At 35.0% G+C, this 19,020-nt stretch overlaps 1 protein-coding gene across 2 annotated transcripts in view; it reads left to right on the top strand.

The window, feature by feature from the left end:
• Nucleotides 1-11,031, top strand: part of LOC126253551 (sphingosine kinase 1-like) — a 528,944-nt gene extending 517,913 nt beyond the window's left edge. For both annotated transcript variants that reach the window (XM_049954958.1, XM_049954957.1), the window contains 3 exons: nucleotides 1,248-1,473; nucleotides 8,129-8,268; nucleotides 10,189-11,031. In XM_049954958.1, coding sequence (XP_049810915.1) covers nucleotides 1,248-1,473; nucleotides 8,129-8,268; nucleotides 10,189-10,374 — 552 coding nt within the window. In that variant the 3' untranslated portion in view covers nucleotides 10,375-11,031. The remainder of the gene's footprint in view (nucleotides 1-1,247; nucleotides 1,474-8,128; nucleotides 8,269-10,188) is intronic.
• The last annotated feature ends 7,989 nt before the right edge of the window (nucleotides 11,032-19,020 follow it).

The following is a 19,020-nucleotide window of genomic DNA, read 5'->3' as shown; positions in this document are numbered from 1 at the left end:
ATACATGGAATGCTGTTGTGTGTCAGTGGTTGAGTGCAGAGCCTATGTTTTAAAGTCAGTACCAATGTGGCCAAAGAAAACATCTCATTCATTATTATAACACCTCAGGAAGTTTTCTGCTTTTCTGTTAGTATCATCAGCAAGGACAAAGGACATAGTTGGAGAATAACACTCAAGATGATATGCAGGTCTCTTTGTGTAATTACTAGATATCAAAACTCAATTATAATTACAAAATTGTTGCAGCAGTCCTTTGGATCAATTTTTCAGTAAGTACTGATGCTCTCTTTATTGTTCATTTTAAAACTCCTGATGTCCTGAACTAAATACTCAAACCTGCACACCAGCCAGTGATTCACTGATTGCCTTGTCCTTGAAAATGTTTCAGATTTGTATGTTTGTTTGCATGGCCATCTGCCACTGCAGCTATTATATGTTAATGGGTTTTTCATCTTAAGCTACCACCAATTGAAAAGCATATTCCACCAGACATGTTTTTCTTCTGTGGCGTTTGGTGTTTTTGCTTCCAGTTTACATGGTATGAAATTCACTGCCTTTTTCTTTGTTGTTAGTGAAGGTTGAGGGTAAAAGCTTTTGTCTTTTTTGAACCATCCTTTCCTTGCCCTGAATCTGTGTTTTTTTAATATTTCAAAAAAGTGACATGAAAATATCACAAAAAAGGTTTTCATCATTTTTAAACATGCTTTTTCTTGTGCTACATTTGTGTTTTTTCTATTCCACCTTACTTTTGTGAACATCACAATGACATTATTTCACTCAACACACTAATCTCCATCACTCCAACATTCTGAATACAGAATTATTTATACAAACTTGTGCTTTTCTTCTTATTTTCTCATATACTTCCCTGCTTAGCAATTGGGCTACTTTTATAATTCAGGCAAATACATTACCTCATTTGGCATTCAGCCACAAGTTCACTTGCCACAATGGTGTAGAGTCCACCCACATAAACCAAAAGCCCCACACATACAAATAAACCTTACCATTCTCCATGTAATTAGTGACTAATACTCTACTTTTATTTCAGATCCACTGGTGTGTTTCATTTGTCACAGTCTGTATTGTTAGCATTTAGGAAATAACAGTGAGGGATTTTCTACTTTTTATTTTTAATTTGCTTTGATTGGATAGTTAACATAGTGTGTTTCTGTCCACTGCTCCTAATTATGGTTAATATTTACAAAACAATTAACATTGCATATCTTTTTTGTGTCAAACATTAGGGCATGAGTGACCTGGACAGTCCAGGATCAACAATGAGGCCACGTCTAGACAGCTATTACTCAGCAAATTCACGCTACAGTGCATACTTTTCAACTGCAGACTCAAGTTACCGATCTGTGGATGTGACAATAGCAGGTGACGGTAGCCCGCATGTTGTATATGGACCACCTTCACGTTTACCAGCCCTTACACAGCCAGTGCCATCACACTGGAAGACTATTGAGGGTATGTGCATGATGAACATGATATTAAAAGAAAGAAAAAAGTAGTCTGTTTGAAGTTTCGTATTGGACATTCACAATTTCTTAAATTAGTTATTGTAGCAGCCACTGAAACCAAAGTAATCTGGTAGCATATGTTCAGTTGGCTGAAAATATTTGGACTGGACATGGAAACGTGTATTAAAAAGATTATCAAAATTACTGATTCCATTTTTCATTATTTTTGGTTGCATTCCTAATTTTATTTTCTATCCCTGAATCATACACACAAGAATTACTCATAATTGCCACTTTTCCATGTGGAGGTAAAGTTTTCTTTGCATATGTCTTACTAAAGGAATGATAAATGTCTTTGTGCTTACCCATTGCTCAACACCCTCAGTACACTCTGTTCATTCCAGTATTGATATCTACAGAGGTTTTTGTAAATATCTGGCTGTGTCAGTTATGGATAGTTTAAACTTGTGTAGTTTTGATTTTTGGTAATTAAAGTCAGCAAAGTAAATAAATACATTTGATTAAACAGTTTGTTCTTTGATGTGACTTCTGAAATTTTCCCAGTGTATTTCTTCTTCTAATAATTTCCAGGTATGCAACCGGATCCCGTTGACATTCTGCCACAATATTTCGGCCCAGGAAATTTAAGGGGGGGAGGCACTGCCATGAATGGTAAAATACCAGTGGTTACAGGTGTTGGAGCAGCACCTTTTTTTAGGATAGGTAAGACAGAAAGATGTCAAGTTCTACGAGAGGTCAGGATTGAAACAAATCTTCAGTTTAGGAAAGAAATTAAACAGCACAATTCTAGCACATTGGATCACCAATCACAGCTGTCAATTATAAATTTTCACCAATCACCAGAAATTTTATCTCCACCAAGTTGTATCTCAGTCCTAGGTAATTGCATTGATGAATTAAAGTCAGCCAACCCAGTTGACATAATCTGCCTCTCTGAACACCATGTGACCACTGGTATAGGAACTAGGCCTAAGCACAATGAGAAACTCAGACAGGAGAGTACTGCAAATGTTAGAATAAGGAAAGGTTCTCATAAAAGTATAATTAAAAATAATGTAAGTATATTTCATCAAAATATTGGGAGTTTAAAGAATAAAATAGATGAGCTTCTGGTTTGTTTAGAAGATTTAGAAGCTGAGGATGAAATAGATATACTATGCCTGTCTGAGCATCACATTGTTACTGATATGGAAAAGGTAAATGTAAGTGGATATAAGCTCTCTGCACATGTAATGAGAGAAAATATGGAGAAAGGAGGAGTTGCCATATATGTCAAAAGTTATCATTGTGCAAAAAGTATAGAAACAAAAAAGTTTTGTGTAGAGAAACATATAGAAGCATGTGCCTGTGAGCTTAAATTAAAGAAAGGCACATTTATAATTGTAACTGTATATAGGTCCCCATCAGGAAATTTTCATCTATTTCTGAAAAATTTGGACTCCTTGTTGTGCTATCTGTCAGACAGGGGGAAGCATATTATTATTTGTGGGGACTTCAATGTAGATTCTCTGAAAGAGGGTAATAGGAAAAATGACCTTGAAGTATTACTCAGTTCTTTCAATTTGACACCCGTTATTGATTTTCCTACTCGGGTGGTAAAGGATAGCAGCTCACTGATAGATAACTTCTTTATAGACCAAGATAAGTTTAACCAGATAATTGCTCAGCCTGTTGAGAATGGTCTTTCTGATCATGGTGCACAGCTAGTCACAATATATGACATAGCTCCATTCAGCAATACTAAACAGTCCTCCAAAGTAGTACGTTCAGTCAACGATTTAACAATTGCAAATTTCAGGGAAAGCCTATAGCAATTAGACTGGGATGAGGTGTACCGTGAACCTGATGCCAATTTAAAATATAATTTATTTCATGACATTTTTGTAAATGCATTTGAAAACTGCTTCCCCAAGAAAATAGTTAAATTTACTCGTAAGAAACCTTGTAACAAACCATGGCTTACTAAGGATATAAAAATATCTTGTAACCGGAAAAGGGAAATGTATCTGACAGCAAGAAAGAGTAGTGACCCAGAAACTATCAAACATTATAAAAACTACTGTGTTATATTAAGAAAAGTTATTAAAAAATCCAGGAGTATGTGTATCATGTCTGAAATCAGCAACTCTGATAATAAAATTAAAACAATTTGGAATATTATTAAAAGAGAAACAGGTCAACCAAGAGCAGAGGAAGACAGTATTACCATAAAATTGAATGAAAACTTTACGAACAAAAAGTCAGAAGTTGAAAATATTTTTAATAATCATTTTCTAAATGTTGTGAATATAGTAGGATCCAGGTGTTCATTAGAAGATGCTAGGCTGTTAATGGAAGAGGCCATACCTATGCAATTTGATACAATTGAAATCTCACCCACTTCTCCCTCTGAAATTAGGAAAATAATAAACTTGCTTAAAAGCAAAAACTCACATGGAATTGATGGCATTTCCAGCAAAATACTAAAAGCTTGTTCTCAACAGATAAGTAAGATTCTCAGCCACCTGTGTAATAGCTCTCTGGAACAGGGCATTTTCCCTGATAGACTGAAATACGCTATTGTTATACCTTTGCATAAAAAGGGGGATAGATCTGATGTCAACAATTACCGTCCAATCTCCCTTCTAACAGCATTATCCAAAATTTTTGAGAAAGTAATGTATTCAAGAGTAGCTTCACATATCTGTAAAAATGAAGTACTAACAAAATGTCAGTTTGGTTTCCAGAAAGGTTTTTCAACAGAAAATACCATATATGCTTTCACCAATCAAATTTTGAATGATCTGAATAACCGAACACCACCCATTGGGATTTTTTGTGATCTCTCAAAGGCTTTTGATTGTGTAAATCATGAAATTCTGCTAGACAAGCTCAAGTATTGTGGCATGAGTGGGATAGTGCACAAGTGGTTTAATTCGTACCTAACTGGAAGAGTGCAGAAAGTTGAAATATGTAGTTCTCATAACATGCAAAGATCAGCACATTCCTCAAACTGGGGAACTATCAAGAATAGGGTTCCACAAGGGTCAGTCTTGGGTCCTTTGTTGTTCTTAATATATATTAATGACTTGCCATTGTATATTCATGAAGAGGCAAAGTTAGTTCTCTTTGCTGATGATACAAGTATAGTAATCACACCTGACAAACAAGAATTAACTGATGAAATTGTCAATACTGTCTTTCAGAAAATTACTAAGTGGTTCCTTGTAAATGGACTCTCACTGATTTGATACGACACAGTACATACAGTTCCGTACAGTGAATGGTATGACACCATTAATAAATATAGACCTTAATCAGAAGCATATAGCTAAGGTAGAATATTCCAAATTTTTAGGTGTGTCCATTGATGAGAGATTAAATTGGAAGAAACACATTGATGATCTGCTGAAACGTTCGAGTTCAGCTACTTATGCAATAAGGGTCATTGCAAATTTTGGTGATAAACATCTTAGTAAATTAGCTTAATACGCCTATTTTCACTCATTGCTTTCATATGGCATCATATTTTGGGGTAATTCATCACTGAGGAATAAAGTATTTATTGCACAAAAACGTGTAATCGGAATAATAGCTGGAGTCCACCCAAGATCATCCTGCAGACATTTATTTAAGGATCTAGGGATATTCACAGTAGCTTCTCAGTATATATACTCTCTTATGAAATTTGTTATTAACAACCAAACCCAATTCAAAAGTAATAGCAGTGTGCATAACTACAATACTAGGAGAAAGGATGATCTTCACTATTCAAGATTAAATCTAACTTTTGCACAGAAAGGGGTGAATTATACTGGCACTAAAGTCTTTGGTCACTTACCAAATAGTATCAAAAGTCTGACAGATAACCAACAAGTATTTAAGAAGAAATTAAAAGAATTTCTGAATGACAACTCCTTCTACTCCATAGAGGAATTTTTAGATATAAATTAAGAAAAAAACAAAAAACGAAAAAAAAAAAATATTTAAAAAATAAAAAAAATAAATAAAAAACACAAAAAATAAAAAGTTGTTATATTAACTTAAGTATGTTGTTAAATTAACTTAATTATGTCATGTATTGGAAAATTTGACTCGTTCCACATCATTACGAAATATCGTATTCATGATCCATGGAACTAGTATTAATCTAATCTAATCCAGAGACGTCCGGCCATCATCAGGTGAGTACACCACCACTGAAGAGCCCAGGTGTAGTCGCAGTATTTATGCCAAATCTCGCGCATGCGAAATGTACTGGCATCCTACAGTGCATGCGTCAGATGTTGACATGCGCGGCATAGCCGAGTTGTACGTGCTGTCCTCGGAGGTGAAAATAAAAGATCATCTAGTCATTGAGTATCGAATGACGCTGTCGATTCTGCTGTGATTGTATAATTTTAATAACAGGATTCCAATTTTAATCCAGCTGAAAGCCGTTGTCACGATTTATAAGATTATCGACAAGACGTATTTCCACTGATTGTTTGACTACGGAACCCCAAAATCCGGAAACCGGAGCTAAAATTTTTGTTCCATTTTGGGATTCCATAGTCAAAGAATCAGTGGAAATACATCTTGTCGATAATCTTATAAATCGTGACAACGGCTTTCAGCTGGATAAAAATTGGAATCCTGTTTTTGAAATTATACAATCACAGTGGAATCGACAGCGTCATTCGATACTCAATGACTAGATGATCTTTTATTTTCACCCCGAGGGCAGCACGTACAACTCGGCTATGCCGCGCATGTCAACACCTGACGCATGCACTGTAGGATGCCAGTACATTTCGCATGCGCGAGATTCGGCATAAATACCGCGACTGCACCCGGGCTCTTCAGTAGTTGTGTACTCACCTGATGATGGCCGGACGTCTCTGGGCTGAAATATCGTGGCAGAATGTCGATGGGATCCGGCTGCATACCCGGAAATTATTAGAAGGAGTTTGTTCTTTGTCATTTATTGTAAAGACACACACGACAGCCAAAATGAATAGTTTTGGTTCAAGCCACTCTTTTTCTTTTAACTCTGCCTTCCTGAAATCACCAAGTGTGGTGGAACAGTGGTTAGCACATCAGATTTGCATTACAGAGTTTGGAGGCAGTTCTCATTCCCAACTGGCCTTCTATTTTCAGATATTCTGCGGTTTCTGAAATTATAAAGGAAAATACTGTTGTGGTTCCTCTGAAGAACATGTATGATTTTCTTACCCCAGTCTGAGCTTATGCTCTGTCCCTCATGACATCATTGTCAATGGGATGTGAAACCAATCTTCCTTGCCTTGTTTTAAAAATCTGTGTCAGATTAAACACCTCAGGTAATCATACTTCTTGTACTAACTCCTCTATACGATTCATCTCGTTCTGGTCTTAGTCGAAAGACTGATTTGATGCAGCTCTCCACACACCAGTCTATCCTGTGCAAATCTCTTCATCTCCAAATAACTACTGCAGCCTACATCCATTTGAACACACTTACTGTGTTAAGTGTTGGTCTGTCTCTACAGTTTTTAGAATTTTCTATATGTGTAGGAAACTAGAAACAAAGAAAATTTCATGTTACCATCTCATAGATTAAAAATTTATTGCTAGGCCATTCAGTAGATGGTTATGCAAATTTATAATGAATTAAAAGTGAAAACTTTCACAGTAGGTATCTAGCTTTGCTGAGAAGAAAATTAAATGCCAGTACTTTTATTGTCACAGAATTTTTGTATTATGATAAAGCTATTGGGTCTTCAAGGCCTGTTCGGAAGTATTTATTGTTTTTATTTGTGTAGAGTAATGTAATATCCTTGTGAAGATGATTGTACATTAAAATTAATTTAAGTTTTTTTTACTTTTTATATCTCAAAATTATATTACTTATATTTAAAAGTCTCGTGTACATTAAATCAGTGATTGATGTATGTACATAATGAAATAATAAAATAGAGATTCTCTTTTCAAGACACTGACCATTCCTTTCAACTGCTCTTCTAAGTGCTTCAGCACGAATGATAGGATAACAGTGTCAACCTCAAAGTTTTTGTTTTCTTCCGTCCTGAACTTTAATTCCTTTTCCAAGTTTCTCATTTGTTTCTTTTAATGCTTGCTCAGTGTACAGATTGAATAGAATTGGGGATAGGGTACAGCCCTGTTTCACTCCCTTTTCAACTACTGCTTCCATTTCATGTCCTTTGAATCTTATAACTGCAGTCGAGTTTCTGCACAAGTTGCAGACAATCTTTTGCTTGGTGTATTTTATCACTGTATTTCAGTCAACAATGTCAAAACCTGTCTTTAAATCTAAAGATTTACTTTTCTTTGGCCTATCTTCTAAAATACATCAATGAATCAGTACTGCCTCGTGCATTCCTACACTTTTCTAAAACACAACTGACCTCCTCCAAAGTTGACATCTATTACTTTTTTTCCCTTCTTATGCAAATAAATTGTGGCAGTATTTTGCAATCATGATGTATTAAATTGAGAATACATAAATCAGTTTCATTTGAATACTTTTGCATAAATTCAAAGAATTTTTGGAATTAATATTATTATTAGTATGTAATTATAATAGACACTGTCATAGAAATGCATGCAGAATTATTCAAGTACCTTTCGATATTGTTGTTTTGTTCTCCACAAGCTAATAAATTTATTTCTTCTCCATGCAGGCGATTTTGTCTTGGTACATGCATCATACCAGACACACCTTGGCTCCGACTGCCTCTTTGCACCCAGTTCTAAACTAGATGATGGTATAATCTGGCTGTTAATTATTCGTGCGGGAATAACGCGTACACAGTTGTTACAAGTAAGGTTTTGATAAAAATATATGAAACACTTTTTCACATTGTTGGCCCTAATTATGGTTATGTAATTTTAGTTAATTATGCTATCTTGAAAGAAAATATTATACTTCAGCATACATTATCCAAAATAATAATGTCACCTGCTATGTAGTTGGAAAAACAATGAGCCTAATTGTCATATTATTTACTTTTCTAGACAGTTTGATATGTATTTATTTATTTTGATCCAACATCTATTGATTAAAAAAAATCTTCCAGTTTTCTGGATAAGTCAGAGCCTTACTTACTAGAGTTACATATTATTGCCTGGCATTATTATCTACACAACTTTTTCTAAATTTAGTTGAGAGAACAATGTTACATATATGGACAATACATAAAAACAATTTACTATCACATGGTGTAAGATCTGAGATTCAAATATTTCTAGATAGATGGTCTTTCATCATACAAGTGTACTAAATGTAGAAACTCATGTATTGAATACATAGGATTGTCTAGGAGCCATAATTTTAATTTCTTTTTTAGTTCTGTAATGGGTAATTTGGAGGTACTAGGATGGAAGCAATTCAGTAGTTTTATGGCTGCATAGTAAGGGCTTTTTTCATAAAGTGTTGTTCTATGAGGTATGTTGTAGGGTCTCTGTCCATAAGTACATACAGGTTATGAACAGTTAGTATTTTAAATTCTTTAAACAAATTTCTGCAGAACTCCCTGGCACATTTCTTTCCCATAATTCTAAGTGCCTTCTTTGGTAGGATAAGTACACTTTTCATATTACCTTTACTGCTGGATCCCCATACCTCTATCCCATAGCTTAGGTGGGATTCAAATAGTGCAAAATATATTTGCCCCAGAGTGGTAATGTTACAAAAAGGTGCCAGTTTTCTTAGGGCATATATGCTTGCGTGATTAGACCAGTTTAACTCTGCATCAAGTGTCAGGCCAGAAAATTTGGTCAAATATTCTTTTTTAACGTAGTCATCACCCATTAAAATTTGGTTTCCATGAGGTTTATGCCTATAAAGATCAAATTCAATATAGGCGGATTTATTTGTGTTTAATTTTAGTTTGTTTTCATTAAAATATGTGCATAGTACTGAATAATTTGTACCTTTATTTCCCATTGCAATTTAATTGTTTTGCCGTTTTTACTGTGTGTGCAGGGGGGGAGATACACATGGGTGCTTGTGTACATCAGTGAGAAGGAACCGTTACGGCTAACAATATGTACAAATACCTTGACAGATAACACATTTAGCTCTCTGTTTAAAGATGACAGTTTTGCACATGGAGGTCTACCATTAAAAATTGTTACAAAATGTATAAACACTTTCAAATGATAAGTACTTGATGCAAAGACTGGCAGCTGGCCCCTTAACATAAATAAATATAAGGTGTGCGAGTAAATAGACAAGACCACATAATGTTGTGTTATGAGTTTGTCATTCAGTCTCTGAAATCAATGACAACCACTAAGAACACCAAATGAATTGAATTAATGGAGAAGTTAGGTAAGTTTCAAAGAAGAACTGTATGGTTTTGTGATAGCTTCACAGAAAACTAGAACAAATGACAATGGGAGATGCTTCAAGAAATTCTTTATTTTGTGCAATGTGGAATGCCCTGTTCTCTAAACAATGAGTGCCAGAAGTCTAATATGAATCAAGGACATATGACTTGTGTAATGTCCACACCGCTAAAATTAGATATTGGGGTTGGTGCTGATGGGTATCAACAGTTGTTATTCTAGGAAATTGTATAGAAAGGGGACAATAGTTTTGGTACATTGTGTGTTCTGCCATTTGATGGCTTATGGTGCACATAGATATAGTTATATGAAAGAGTGCATTCTGTGATGATTGGTGATATGTTCTGTTCCAAAAATATTTCATGTTGCTAAATTCCAGTTTTTGTTGCAGTTCTTGCTTGGTCTTTCATCAGGAAGTCACTTGTCCTGTCCTCGGGCAGAAATGATTCCGGTGACAGCATTCCGCCTTGAGCCTGAGTCTACTCGTGGACACCTGACGGTGGATGGTGAACTTGTGGATTACGGTCCTGTGCAAGCAGAGCTTATGCCATCACTGGCAAACATTATGTCACGTTGATGTGGCTAGACAGGTTACTGCTATTCTGCCTTAGGTCTTCCTGTACGTATTTCCATGGTTACAGTATTCAGGAAGGAATGTGTTTTCAGTCGGAGCTGTTATTGCAGCCTGTTTCCATTTCACAGTAACTGAAGCTGCGTCTGTATGATAAACCATTCACCATTTGCCCAGTATTCTGTGTATTGAGACTGATTGTTTGCTCATTTGAGTACATAACTTCTGTACAACTTGCCTCTAAAAAGCTACACAATTTGTGTAGATGTATGAAACTTGCCCTAAAAATCTGCACAACTTGTGTTGAAGTATGTCTTGCCTATGTTGCATGTGAATTTTGTATTTTAAAGAGAAGCACAAAAAGTTACAACCATGTTGTATGCAAACAATGTAAGGTGCTATTTTAACAAAATATTTACCAAAGAGGTAAGTGGAACATTCTCTAGTTGTCTGCATCACACAGTGGAATGCAACAGTTCCACAGCCTTTTTTGTGGTAGCATTGTGGCTACAATTATCATGTTTTCATGGTTGTAGAAAATTTATGTGCTGTTTAGTACTGGCAGTCTGATAAGACACACTTTTGTCTCAACGCTGCTGTGAATAGTACAACCTCATACTTTGTAGAGTGCAGATGTCCACTCCAAATTATTTTTCATTTTTTGACTCCAGACATATTACTGTACAGTCCTACATTCAGTATTTTTAAAATTCCATTGTGGATTTAGCTTTTAACTGTGTAGTATCAAAACTCTGTCAAAACTATCTTGGAGTCTGATTATGGCTTGGAAGGTAATATTTGTATTGTTTATCCAGACCAAAACAGTAAATGATCATAGTAGGGTTTTAGTAATTTGTGAAATTAAAGACTAAACATAGTTACGTATTACCCCCAGTTTTAGAAGAGATTTGCCATGTTAGGTTTATCAAAAGTTCCTTTTCTGTTAATGGGATCTTTTCTTACAGGATTTGTGAATTTGTTTCTTACTTAACTGTGTACAAAGAGTACAAGGAACTCAAATGCTGAACTTTTGATACACAGTGACATGGCAAATGATGCGAGGGTCTTGCCATTTCCTGTTTTCTGTGCAGTCATTGTATGTTTGTTAAATTGTGAGCAAGTGCCAGGTTATAGGTACATTTAGTACTATAACAGTATTTTAGCATTCTTAAATAAACAGTATATTTGTAAACCATAGTAAAATTTACTGCCTATGAATAAAAATCAAACACAAATTGTACGGTAGTTTTACTGCAGAAATTCATCTGCATGTAAAGGTTTGCATTGGCAGTAGTCCATTTCAAGGATGTTTCACTTCTATTTTTATGTGCTTAAATCAAGTCAACAATGCTGCAGAGTGATTCTTTACAAACTTGATTAATCATTTAAATATGGTGCTTTGCTGATATTGTTACCCAGTTTTCCTCATAAATGCACTGTAAATATTTTTGCTACATTTAATTTGGACCTGTATTGGTCACTGGGCTGTATATACTGTAACTGTTTTGTACAAAGAACATGCTTCATACATTCCATCCAAGTGTTTAAAAATTTTAAAGTGTGTACATTTTTAATTATAATAAGCATAAAATGAGTTACTGGTTCAGAATCTGCTATTTTTCCCAACAATATGTTGTAACTTAATGTTTTTCAACTTGCCAATACATCTTTATGTAGGCTATAATATGTGATGATTTATCAGCACCTTGGATTTTTATTCACAGAGTTTTGTATTTTATCTTAAGCAAAGTAAATATAGTTCCTAGGGAGTAGCAGGAGAATAATATAAATTGCAATCAAACTTTTAATCATTCTAAATGTTTACAAATCTGTTAATGCGTTGGTTGTTGTGGTGGCTGCTGATAGATTCTTGGTCATGGAATCATAAAAAGGCAGTATTTTAGTGTCACAAACTTTGTAATAAAATAGAAAGACTGTACTTACTACAAATGGAAGTCATGGCAGAACTGCCATGAAAACTGAGATAAAGGAAAAATTGCAATAGAGAAGCAATGAATACATTTACCAGAACCGTAAAAATAGAAACAGAGCAGAAGTCTAGATATTAAAGGAGAATAATAAGTCTTGCAGTGACTTAGAGAGCTAGAGATATCAGATGATGTCATGGAAGAAATCAAATGTTTTATTTCATTGGACCCAGGAAACTATTAAATACTTCTGTTGTTTCCCAATTTTTCTTGCTAACTTTTGTAGACTGGACTTTAGTCTTGGACACTCAAGATCAGTCACTGGTTCTTATCAGGTTGCTGTCATGTGCTGCACACTTTCTACTTTTTTAATATGTCAATTATCCTGTATAGTGTAATTTTTATATTTGACTTTTAATATTCAATACTGTGTATATAATATCTACTAAGACAATTTATATTGTTATTAGTGTTGGACACTCCCTAGTCTGAGCCGGAATACCCAAAGAAATTCTTAACAAAACCAGTCTCTGAAAAAAAAAAAAAATCATACTGGACAAAAACTACAGGCTGTAAGTTACCACAATATACCATCTTGAAGACACGTACATATTGATTATTTAAGTCTGAAGTTGAATGACTTTCAGTACAAAGCATATCATGCAAATGGTGTAAATTAGGCATCCTGTGGTTAGTTATTTGTTTGCCCTTGTTCCAATGTTTTTAATTCTGTACTTTTATTCATTATTGCAAAAAATGAATAAAAAAAAGAAATGAGTAGAATTGTACACAAATTGAGAATGGAGTGAATGTCTGGAACGGATAACGAATTTCTTGGAATTATGACATGTTTGAGTGTGAACCCGGCATCAAAAATGATTAAATATTTTGTATGTGGACAGATGTGAGAGACAATTACAGGAAAAACACCACTCCAAAATTGTTCATTCTTTATTTCCAACTGTATGAATTTACAGTATGACTTTTGGCACCACAGTCAGCTGAATCAATTCCGCATTAAGGTAGTTCTCAACCTTATAGGAAGTGGTCTGCATCTGCATCTTGTCTCAGTATTTCTGACTTGATTGATACATTGGCCATCCTATTCATCATTTCTCACATTCTGTTTCTTTACAATTTCGTGCAGTCAACAAAACTTCAGAAAAAGATTCAAAAGGAATTAGGTTTTGTGAGTTGAACCAAAGCATACCACCCTTTTTAAGATACAAATAAAGTTTTAAAAATCTTATGATCATGTTAATAATGGATGCTTCATTTTACTTGCTGATAGTAAATCACTCACTGGTTTTATGTTAACTTAAAAATGTAGCACAAAATGGCTTATCAGTTTATTTGCACAGTGCCATACTATTCACTATGTTACATAGTGATAGAGAAATGTACCTCACTTTCATCTGGCACCAGTGTATGTTGTAAGCAAAATAACAGTCTTTATTTGTATATTTTACTCACTAGCTCCTTCCTGTCACTACTTTCTTATTTTAAATATTTTCGCTTTTCTTTTTTTGTTGTTTTGATTTTTTTGAATTTATTTACTTGTAAACTTACCAGTCATGTCATTGAACCACTATTTCACATCATCTAATTGTTTCCACATTTATACAATGCTGAAGGATTGTGAACAGAATACAAACAACAGGATCAGTGAAAGCTTCAGAACATACTGTCAAATCCGAGATCAAAGTCTGAGTGTCTTCTGCTTAGTATTGATACAGTAAGTGATCATCTTTAATCATTCATTCATTATTAGTTTGCTATTTTTCATTGTCGTCCATAAATTAAAAGTTTCTTACTGCTTAGCTACAGTCCATATTACATCTTACCCTGTGTCATTATTTTCACTTAAATATAAAATACTGATTTATTAAAACCTCATCTTTTCATGTTCACATTTGATTCTATTGTGTATTTTCTTATTATCTGCACTCTCTCCACCATCATCCTATAAAGCAGGCAGACTGTACTTATGTACATATTGTTCAGTTAAGTAGTCCACCTATTAATAAAACTGGTACTGTGATATGCTTTGACTAACTTATAATGTGAAAAATGAAGTATTTTTATATGAATTGCAATAATAAAAAGACAACTGTTCCAAGTCCTCAACCCTCAATGAGATTGATTACAAGACACTGATTCTTCATTAGTTGTTGTTTGTTAATACTGAAATGCTGCCTCATTTATGATGTGAAAATTTGAGATATTAACATTTGTGTATTTTTGAGGAACTGACTTATTAGCCTATGTGTAGTAGACAAACGGCTCTTTGCTGGAGGTGTTGAGTTTTTGGAAAGATACAAGAGCATGACGTCACTAAGAAGAGAAAGAAGTAGAGCAAGAGAGCTGAATTTTTCGGTAGCCATATTCACTAAAATATGCACTGCAGGTATATGTTGTGGTGGCAGTGGATGCCTCTTTTCTATAAATGGATAACTGTTATTATATTTGACTTTTGAGAGTTTGTTCACAAATGCTGTGTTCCATATTGGCATAATTCCTTTCTGAATATGAATTATTACGTACTCGTCTGTCTTAATGTTTGAGTTTTCTTGTTTTCAGTTACAGTTGTTTTATTGAGAAATATTATTACTGGCATTTCACTTGTATTTCAATACACTATTTTTAACAGTTTGTTTTTCGCTGACTATCATAAAAATAAAAGGTTAACTGTAACTGCCTTTCAGTATATCAGCTCACAAAAGTTTATACCTTGTCTTGAACAATCCTGGAACCATTATACAGTATTGACTGTATTTTAATGGTGAAGTCATGAGACAGAACTTTTCTCCAGTTATAGCAGGCCTTTTTCTCTTTCAAAATTACTATACACAGTTTGTTTTCTCTGCGAGAAGTGCTTAAGATCCTGTACTAACATTTTGGAGGAGTGTGGTTGATATGCTCATCAAGATATGGGTTTTGTGTGGTTTCCAGTACTTCTGTTGATTGCTGGGGTAGTCTTGGTACAATTACATCATGCCTACCACCCTCTTCTGTCCCCATACAATTTATAGGATGTTAAAATTGTCCTGCCTTTCATCCTTTTCTCATTGCATGATCAATACACTAATCTGATGCATGACCATTATGATTCTCATCATCTTAATTCTCCTTGTTCTTTTCCTCCTTATCTCTTGACGATCTTGAATTCCCCTTATTTCCAATCTGTCCCCATGTGTTCATTCACATTATATATTTCCTTGCTTCTTCATTCGTCATTTTCTTCTCCTACCCTGTTTTCGTCATATGCTTCAATTTTGATTCCCATGTGCCTTGCTCATGGTCTTTTTTTTTTTTTCATACAGACTTGGCAAGTACTGCAGGCTGTGAGTGCACTTCAGCCGTGCTTTAACATATCATAGCAAACGTTTCTTTTAATGACACACTAATCTACAAATAATTTATTCTTATTTTCTTCTCTCCTTTGCAGATTACAGGTCACATTCCCTTTTTTCTAATTTTCATTTCATATTGAATTTTTTTATAAAAAAATATTTCATATTCATTTGAGAGAAGATTTTCTTCATTAGTAGTGGAACATAGTTTTTGGACTAATTTACAGAACTGTAATGTGTTCAAAGATTAATTCATATTTGTAATTGTTTCAAACATATATTGCCATTAGTAGAGAATGATCTTTACTAACTGCAAATAATTTTAATGTGATAGAAACAATACATTATCAGCACTGTTGTATCTTTTAAAAGTTTTTGTATTGTTGTAGAATTATTTTAGAAACAGCAATTGCATTATTTCGCATCACAATTTGGCAGTGGTATTTATGTTTTGGGGCCATTAATTTAGAAATCTATGTTTTTAATTCTGAATTTGGTTTCTATATCAGCAATCTGCAGATACGTTATAGGTCTGTTATAGCTGTTGGGAGACCTATGATCAATAATTTCCTCCTCCATTGTCTGCTTCCCCATTGCTCCACTTGCCTTAGATATCTGTGACATAAATTCTTTCTTCCCAAGAGACTGAATTCTTATAGGATGGCTTCCAAACACAGTGTGGATTAATATGAGTCCACTAGTCAAGAAGAACATTGATAAGTGTTTCTTTTAGAGAGGTGATACTGATATTCTATTGATCTCTTGGAACAGAGTATGAAATATTTACAATAATGTGGTGTACTGTGATTGAAAACTTTGTGGTTGTGCCATGGTAATAAATGTATAGTGTGTACATACCTGTTTGAATATATTATTTTATATTTTTGGTATTTCTTATGTTATTGTAAATAAAATGGATCTTATATATAATAAATGTGTGGGAATAAATATAAACTGCACAGTTTTCTCAGCTCCTGAGTAAATTTCTCAGACAGATTTGTTATAGTTTCTGGAATGACAAATAAAATGTTCCAAATAATAAAAGAATTTTTCAATCATTTACATTAGTTACTCTTCCCAAAATCACACCAGAACTTTCCCAATTCTGGGAAAGGGTAGGTTTGTGACTTCTGTTGCATTCATAATTTGTTATTAGTAATGGTTTAGATGCTATTACTTTTCTGCAAGCTATAGTGAATGGCTGAACGTAATTTTGCACTGAATTAAGCTGTATTTTGTCATATGCTGTTAATAACATTCACTATTGTATTTTGGAACTGCTTTGATTTTCACTTACTGGTATACATTTTCTGATATATTTCGGTGTATGTAATAATACAGTTACTAAATAACTAGAAATAGTTATTTAGTTGTTCATTGTGTGTTCACATGTCCTTCATTTTCTTCCATGCCTGAGTTCTTTTATCTTCACACTGCAAGTTCTGGATTAGAAGACAGCTGTGAGCAAATTTACCTTAAGCTCTAGTTATGATCTAATGAAGTAAAGTTGGATATATACTACGAGGGTTGTTTTTTAAGTAATGCTGTTCGTGCGTATAGTCCCGTAGTTCGCGCGGACGCCGCATCAAGCCACCGCGCCACTTGCCGGCATTCTTCCCGTTCACACTGATGCAAGTTGCAGCTCTGTAGCTGACGTGTACGCATCGCTGTGCTACTTTATAATGTTTACGATTATTGAATCGCCCGCCGCATGTGAGATACAGTCAGTGATACGTTTTTTGACCGCGAGAAGCCTATCAGCTGCAGAAATTCATCGTCAGTTAACAAAAGTTTATGGCTTGAATGCAATGAGTGGAGGTAAAGTGCGTCAATGGGTTAGAGAGTTTAAAAATGGCCGTCAAAATGACCATGACGAAGAACGCTCAGGCCGGCCCTCTGTGATCACTGATGATTTGGTGGCTGCAGTCGAAACAAAGATTCGCGAGGACAGAAGATTCAAAATTTCCACTCTTTCTTTGGAATTTCCAAAAGTTTCAAGATCGGTTTTGTACAAAATTGTGTCTGAAAACCTAAACTTTAAGAAACTGTGTTCTCGGTGTCTACCCAGACTCCTCACAGAGGACCACAAAGGGAAGAGATTTGCCACTTCGTTGGACTTTTTGATTTGTTACGAGGAAGAAGGGGATGACATGTTGAGTCAAATTGTCACTGGAGATGAAACATGGGTATCCCATATCACTCCCGAAAGCAAGCGGCAATCGATGGAATGGCGACACACAACCTCACCCGTCAAGGTCAAAGCCAAACAGACGCTGTCAAAGCGCAAGATTATGGCAACTGTGTTCTGGGACCGGCGCGGTGTTTTGCTAGTGGACTTTATGCCACGAGGAATGACAATCAACTCAGATGCCTACTGTGCAACTCTAAAGAAGCTCCGCAGAGCAATTCAAAACAAAAGGCGTGGCATGCTGACAAAAGGAGTTTTGCTCCTGCACGATAACACTAGGCCTCACACCTCTCAAAAGACTCGGGATTTGATTGATTCTTTTGGCTGGGAAGTTTTGGACCATGCACCATACAGCCCTGACCTTGCTCCTAGCGATTTTCACCTTTTCCGGTACCTGAAACACCATCTTGGAGGGCAGCGCTTCAATGACGACGATGAAGTGAAAGCGGCTGTGAACTCTTGGCTGTCGGAGCAGGCGGCCGAATTCTTTGAAGAGGGAATTAAAAACTTAGTTGTACGGTATGACAAGTGCTTAAATAAACAAGGCAACTATGTAGAAAAACAGGTAAAAGTGTGTAGAATCAGAAAATAAAAGTTTTTTTACAAAAGTATTTGTATCTTTTTTTTAAAAAATAAAAACACCCCTTACTTAAAAAACAACCCTCGTATTTCACACTCCTTAATCAGAAAACGGATGCCTTTTCATAACAGTAAAGTAAATGATGGGAACATATAGAAAAGATTTTCACATTTTGGGTAAGAGAAATTATGAACAGTATAGCATGTGCAAGGAAAACCTGTTTTTACTTAAAAATAATAGCTTTTGAGGTCACCAGGGGGGTCACATGCATGTTGGGTTGCAATTGGTGATTGCTCACACATTTGAATGTGAATTGTGCTGAGGGTGTGGATAGGAGTGGTGCAGTTCCCTAGTGCACAGGCCAAGTTTCACAGTGGGAACAGCCTCAAGGATAAAATAATTTATTTGTGGGAGGGGTACATGGTGGGAGCTCATAGGATTTTAATTAGTATGTTATCAATGTTGATTATATGAAGGAACACTTCTATGGGGTGAGGCAGAAAAAGTTTTCTGAAAATTATGTTCTTTTAGCATATAATTTCAGGTTCAGCACAAAAGCTGGCTGGTGCTTTCAAGATAATTATATCATTGTATCACAAGGGG

This window comes from Schistocerca nitens, chromosome 4 (genome assembly GCF_023898315.1).
Source record: "Schistocerca nitens isolate TAMUIC-IGC-003100 chromosome 4, iqSchNite1.1, whole genome shotgun sequence".
NCBI classification, from domain to species: Eukaryota; Metazoa; Arthropoda; class Insecta; order Orthoptera; family Acrididae; genus Schistocerca; species Schistocerca nitens.
Note: the sequence above shows the minus strand (reverse complement) of the source record. Positions and strands in the feature narration are given on the sequence as shown.